The sequence below is a fragment of the Manacus candei genome, unplaced genomic scaffold, assembly GCF_025592945.1.
Source record: "Manacus candei isolate 608988 ecotype Guabito, Panama unplaced genomic scaffold, ASM2559294v1 h1tg000084l, whole genome shotgun sequence".
NCBI classification, from domain to species: domain Eukaryota; kingdom Metazoa; phylum Chordata; class Aves; order Passeriformes; family Pipridae; genus Manacus; species Manacus candei.
In genome coordinates, this window is record NW_026138132.1 from 4964038 (window position 1) to 4970584 (window position 6547).

The window sequence follows — 6547 nt, forward strand, 5'->3', positions numbered from 1 at the left end:
GGGGGCACTGTCCCCGCTGCAGCTGCCGGGGGGGCTCAAGGGGTCTTCCAGCCCCCCCACCCTGCCCCCGGCTGCTCCACGGCCGGAGCAGGAGGAGGAGGAGGACAAGGAAGGCACCTGTCGCTGTCACCGTCCCCCCCGGGGCGCCTGGTTCAGGCTCCCTCCGGCACCGGGCAGGGCTCGGAGGGCCCCGCGCAGCCCCCACCCCTCGCTGCAGCTGCCGGGAGGGCTCAGGGGGGCCCCTAAGCCCCCCATCCCGCAGCTGCTCCTGGTATCCCCGAGGGGGGCAACACCGCTTGCAGCTGCCCCGGGCAGCAACTGCCGCGGCCCGGGGATCCCTAGGGCTGCCCCGGGGCCTCCGCCGCAGTCCCAGGGCCCCCCGACCCCCGGCTCCACCCGGAGCAGCTGCGGGGGGGGCCCGGGATGGGGCCGGAGCAGCTGGTCCGCTCGGCCCCGGGGGGCTCGGGGCAGGGAGGGGCCGCGGGGGGAGCGGGGGTCGCGCCGGGCCCCGGTGACGGTGACAGTGACGGGGGTGGCGGCTCATGCGCAGGCGGGTCCCCGCGTGTCCTCAGATGAGCCCGAGCCCGCAGGGAGCCGCAGCGCGGGGGGCGGGGGCTGCGGCACTCACGGCAGGGCACGGAGGGGACACGGGGTAGCACATACACACCTGACACACACTGCACGCAGCCGTGAGCGCGGCACAGAAGCCTTACCCCCCGTACGCACACCCTGTGCCCGTGCACGTGCCCGCCTGAGCCGTGACGCACACCCCCCAGGCCTGTGCCACGCCAGACCCACCCAGCCTCACACCTGCCCACACCGGGCAGCTGTGTGCTGGCACATGTGCCCTACACACAGCTGGCACACCCCACACAGTCGTGTGGTGGTACACGCACCTTACCTTACACACCCCACACAGCCCTGTGATGGTGCACACCCCTGACACACACCTGAACACGCCAAACCTCCTCTCTCTCTTCCCATGCCGGTCCCTCACACCTTCCAGGCCCCCCCCCCCTGCTCGAGGACACCCCTCAGGACAAGGTGAGGGACCCCACCTGCCCTGTCTGTGCCACCTCACACCCTCACACCACTCCACAACGTCCCCACAACACTCCAGGGAGATCACCTGCCCCTCACCCCAACAGTGGCACCAGCTACCCCTCCCTGACCCCCCCAAGGAGCGAGCCAGGCCCAGGCTGGTTTTTCATTCACTTTTCCGCATACTTTATTTGTTACAAACATACAATTCTTTAAATATAGACTGTAAAACTCCATTTGCAAAAATCTGCTACGTCAGGAGTGCTCGGAGCAGGAGGAGTTCGTCGCGTCGGCCTCGTCTGCGCTAGTGGTAACACCCAGGACCTGCCTCCGGCCCCCGGAGCCGCCCCCCGGCCGCAGGGAAAGGACACGGGGGCCCCGACCCCCCGGCCCCCCCGGCCGCCTAAAGTGCAGGTTTGCTTTAGTTTTTGTTTTTCTTTCATTAAAAAAATAACAGGAATAAAACTTTCTTTTTTTTTTCTTTTTCTTCTTCTCTTTTCGGCAAAGGGACATCGGGGCGAGCACTCAGGGAGGGAGGCGGCGCTCCCGGGGGATCTGCTGCTCGGAGGGGGATCCAGCACTCAGGGGATCCAGTTCTCAGAGGATCCAGCTCTCCAAGGAGGATCCGGGACTCAGAGGAGGATCTAGCGCTCCAAGGATCCAGTTCTCAGAGGATCAAACTCTCTGAGGAGGATCCAGCTTGAAGAGAAGGGTCTGACACCTGGAGGATCCAACTTGGAGGAGGATCCAATGCCGGAAGGGGGATCCAACACTCAGTGGAGAGCTGGTGCTTAGAGGATCCAGCTCTTGGAGGATCCAGCCATCAGAGGATCTAACTCTTGGAGCATCTGGTTCTTGGAGGAGGATCCAGGTCCCAGAGGAGGATCTGGCTCTTGGAAGATCTGGCTCTTGGAGGAGGATCCAGTGCTCCCCCACTGACGTTTGTCCAATCTCCTGGCCCGTCCTTTGCCCCAGATGTGCCAGGGGAGCTGCCCGTGCCAGACCCGCTCTCAGCCGCTGCTCCAAGGCTGGAGCCCCCCCGGGCCACTGTTCTGGGGCCTCGACCCCGTGGGCTCTGGGCCGTCCTGCCCGGATCCAGGCTGTCCCACTGACACCCAACCCTAGCTCCGGCACCACTGGCTCAACCGGCTCCAGGAGCCGATGAGGGCGACGGCCTCGCCCTACAGGAACAGCCGGGAGCATCCACGGAGCCACCTGGGATTTCCCACTGGGAGGACCTGCCGAGCTCCCTGGGGCGTCACCCCCAGGGCTCCCTCAGCTGCTTTTTTTTTTATCTTTTCCAGTTTTTTGCGATTTTTTTCCACTTTTTGCTTTTTTACAAGAGAGGCTGGCAAGGGGTTGGGGTTGGTTTGTCACCAACTCAAGGAGCCGCCACTGGCACAGCCCCACCCATCCCATCCCCTGCTGCCCACAAATCGCCTGGAAACGAGGCAGGAGAATCCTGATTTTCTTCCATATTTTTTAGGACAAAAGGAATTGAAGCTGTTTGAACTTCCCCTGGAGGTGCTGCTGGCCCCAGGCCTGGCCATTTGGGGCATTTCTAGCGGGTTTTGGGGCACTGGACAGGATTCCCAACTTTCTGTCTGTACAGCCATCGTCACGCTCTCCATCGGCCCTTCTGGGGCAACAAAGCTGGAAGTACCAGGAATTTGGGATACTTTTTCCCCCCCAATTGTGGTTTAAAAATAATAAAAAAAGCAATTTGCCCATTTTCTACACAATTCAACCCAAACCCAACCAACTCTGATCTATGTACACACGGCCATGTCTATACACACAGAGATGGGAACAGGGGCCCAGGGGAGATGCCGGCACTGTCCTGCTTTCCTGGGAAACACCCACCGGCTCCTGGGGGGCTCCAAGAGAGAAAAAACCCCCAAACTGCCCCAAGCCCCCTCCCCCGCAGCCCCCCCGGGCCGCCGCTCCCCTCAAACCCCCTTTTCCCCCCAATTTTATCTCATTTTGGCTGGTTTTTCCGCTGTCTTCCCCCGACGCTCTCTGCTCTTCCCACCCAAATGGAGCTGCGGGAGGTTGTGTCCATGGATCCAGCGCTTCTCCGGCTGGGAAAGGCTCCCGGAGCCGACGCCAGGAGCTGCTTTTTTGGGTTTATTATCAGATTTTGGTGGTTTTGCCTTTTTTTTTTGTTTTTTTTTTTTCTCTTCCATGTATTTCTAGCCAGCTCCCCAGAGCTGGGCCGGGCCGGCAGCGATTCCGCCGCTCTCCCGACATAGAAATAAGGCTAAATCACCGCAATTCAGCCAAAAGAAAGAAAAACCAAAGGAATATATATATATTTTTTTTATATATATATATATATCTCATCCTCTTCAAAAATAAAAGGAGAGGTCCCGCGGCCGGACGCCGGTGAGTCCCGCAGAGCCGGGAGCGTTTTTTTTTCCCCCCAAATCCGTTGTCGCCGTTGTGGTTTCTGGATTTTCTCCGTGGCAAAGAACACAGGACCAGGAGGATGGGTGGATACAGCAGGAATTCACCGGAAAGAGCTGCCTGAGGGTACAAAATACAGTACGGACACGTCGGCCACCGAGGAAGGACTATTGCTCCCGTGTGAGTGAGGGATCCGGGTCCTTTGCGACGGAGAAGGCTTTAAAAACGGGATAAATGGAAGAAACTCGCTTTAAAAATCCCTTTAAAAAGAGCAACGGCGGCGGGAGCAGCAGGACAGGGCCGGAGCCGGACGGACGGATGGACCCCCAGGGGTCTGCGGCTGTTCCTCACTTCCCAATAAATACGGAGAGAGGGAGATGCCGGATCCGTGGTAATAAATTAAGGAGGCAGCTGAGCGGGCTCCCAAAAATGGATCAAAAGCGAAAAAAAAAAAAAGTCCTAAAAGTGGCGAAACCGTTGGAGGAGAAGAAGAGGCAAAACTTTGGAATGAGAGTGATGGAGTTCAGAGTTCTGGGAAAATGGGGTGAAAAAGTGGAATTCTGGACAGGGCAGGACTGAGCCGAGGGAGCGAAAAAGAATTTAAAAAAAGACTGTTTGAGAGTGGAAAAATGTGTTTAATAGGAGGTGGCTGGAGGGACCGGGCGGTGCCAGGGCCGGGCCCGGGGGGGGGCAAAAAAAGACAAAAAGAGGCAAAAAATAACAATAGCCCCCCTAAAACCACCCCCAAGGGACCGAGGCCGGGCGCGGCCACGGGTTTGGGGCCGGAAAATCCAATTTGGGTGAAGCCAAGGGGCGGATTCCGGCGGGTCCCGGTGAATCGGGGCCGGAGACGCCTTATTTGGAGAGAAGGGGAAGATGTTTCGCCCCGTCGAGCTTTTCCTTGTGCTTTGTGTCGGCGCCTCCCCCTTCCCGGCGGGAAACGGGAGGTGGGGGGGGAACGGTCTGAAATCGGCAAAACCGAGGAGATCTTCCCTAATTGTCAGGGAGCCGCAGCTCCGCGCCGGCTCGGGGCAGGTTCCAGTTCGGGTGCCCGGAGTTTGCAGTTTGCATCCCAAAAAACCGACAAAAAAAAAAAACAAAACAACGTGGAAAGAGGAGAAAAAGGAGGGAAAAAAAAAAGAGAATGAAGGAAAAATCACAAGCCGAGGGAACGGCCGTTGGTCCAAGGTGCCCCTGCTGCCCCCCCCGGCGCCGCGGCTGCCCCCCCGGCTCCGGGGCCCTCGGTGCTGGTTTCAATGGGGGGCATCGGGAGGAGAGGGGGCTGCGGGTGAGCCCCTGTCCCTCCCCAAAGCAGCGAGTCTTGGGGGGCCCACGGCGGGGACAGAGCAGGGGGAGGAGCCGCGGGCAGCGGCGCGGTCGGGCCGGTTTCTCTCTCCGGTGGCTGCAGGAGGGGGGGCTCGGGGGGTGTTTCGGAGACCCCCGCGCCCCACCACTGCCGGGGGGGGCTCGGGGACCCTTCATCCCGTTGCTGGGAGCGGGGGCATAGGGGGGTTTGGGGACCCCTTCACCCTGTCGCTGGGAGGGGGGTGGGCTCGGGGACCCCTTTGCCCCATTGCTGTTTTGGGGGAGGAGACTCGGGGGTTTGGGAACCCCTCTGCCCCGTCACTGGGAGGGGGGATCGGGGGCCCCTCTGCCCCGGGGCTCGGGGGGGGGGGGGCGGTAGGGGGCCGGCGTCGGGGGGTCGAGGGCTGGGTGGGGGTCGGCTCAGTCGTCGTCCACGTCGTCGCCGTCAGAGTCGTCGCCGGCTCCGCTGCCGCTGCCGGGCCCAGGGGGGCCGGCGCGCCGATCGTAGAGCTTGTCCCGCTGGCGCTCCTGGATGTCGCGCATCTCCTCGGCGTAGCGGCAGAAGGCGCCGCCGAACTTGGCCCAGGCCTTGTAGGGGGACGGTGATGGCGTTGCGGTAGGACGGCTTCACCTCGCTGACCCGCAGGAACACGCCGTACTTGTTGCAGCCCACGTCGAAGAAGAAGCGCTTGGAGTCCACGGTGATGGACGTGCCCTCGGGCAGCTCCCCGTAGAGCCCCCCGCCGCCCGGGCCGCCGCCGCCGGGGCCGCCCAGCTCGTCCTCCTCGCCGCCGTAGTCGTCGATGAGCTTGGCCAGCGCGTCGCGGAACTCGATAAGGCCCTGGGCGGGCAGCGCGATGGTCTGGCCGCTCTGCAGCCCCGGGGGGCCCCCCGCGAACCCCCCCGGGCCGCCGGGGCCGCGGTTCACGGTCTGGCGGATGCGCAGGAAGCGCCCGCGCTGGTTCTCCTTCAGGTCCAGGTAGTACTTGCGGTTCTCCCGCACCAGGAACTCGCTCTTGAGGGCGCGGCGGGGCCCGGCGCCGTCCTCGCCCGGCGGCCCCGCGGCCTGGGCGAGCTGCTCGGGGCTGGACGGGCCCAGCTGCGCGTAGTGCTCGATGAAGTCGCCCAGGTAGTCGCGGAACTCGGCGGCCACGGCCATGGAGAGCGTGAGGCGGCTCTTGGAGCCGCCCGCGCCCACCTCGGCGATCTTGAGGAAGCGGCCCTTGGCGTTCTGCTTCACGTCCAGGTAGAAGCGCTTGTTCTGGATGTCCAGCCGCTTGGACGCCAGCTCCTGCGTCTCCTGTTCGGGGCCGGCCGAGCCGCCGCCGCCGCCGGGCCCCGCCGCGGGCCCGGCCCCCCCCGCCCCGCCACGGGCGGCCCCGAACCCGCCGCCGCCGCCGCGCTCGCTGCCGCTGTCCCCGTCCGCCATCTTGTCCGCCCGCCCCGCGCGCCGCCCGCTTCCGGCCCCGCTGCGACACCGCCGATGACGTCACCGCCGCACCGCCGCCGTCACGTGCGCGGGGGGGGCAAGGGGGGAAGAGTCCCGCCCGCCGCGTCCCCGCGCGCCCCCGGCAGGCCCCGCCCCCCGCTGTCAGTCATGGCCGCCTGCGGCCCTCATTGGTCCATGAGACCCCGCCCCCCGAGGCCCCGCCCCCGAGTTTCCTTGAGCACAAAGCCCCGCCCCCCCGCTGTCAGTCACGGCCAGCACGGTCCCGATTGGTCGGTGAGCCCCGAAGCCCCGCCCCGCAGCACCTGCCCCTCCCCACTCCCTCAGTCGCAGGCTCCCGCCCGTCCC

At 63.8% G+C, this 6547-nt stretch overlaps 1 protein-coding gene across 1 annotated transcript; it reads right to left on the bottom strand.

Annotated features, from left to right (window-relative positions):
- Positions 1–1203: 1203 nt before the first annotated feature.
- On the bottom strand, positions 1204–6196 carry PURB (purine rich element binding protein B). Its single transcript, XM_051812129.1, is given in 2 exon segments — positions 1204–5349; positions 5351–6196. Coding segments are annotated over 2 exon segments (1008 nt in total). The 5' UTR covers positions 6182–6196; the 3' UTR covers positions 1204–5172.
- Between the last annotated feature and the right edge of the window lie 351 nt (positions 6197–6547).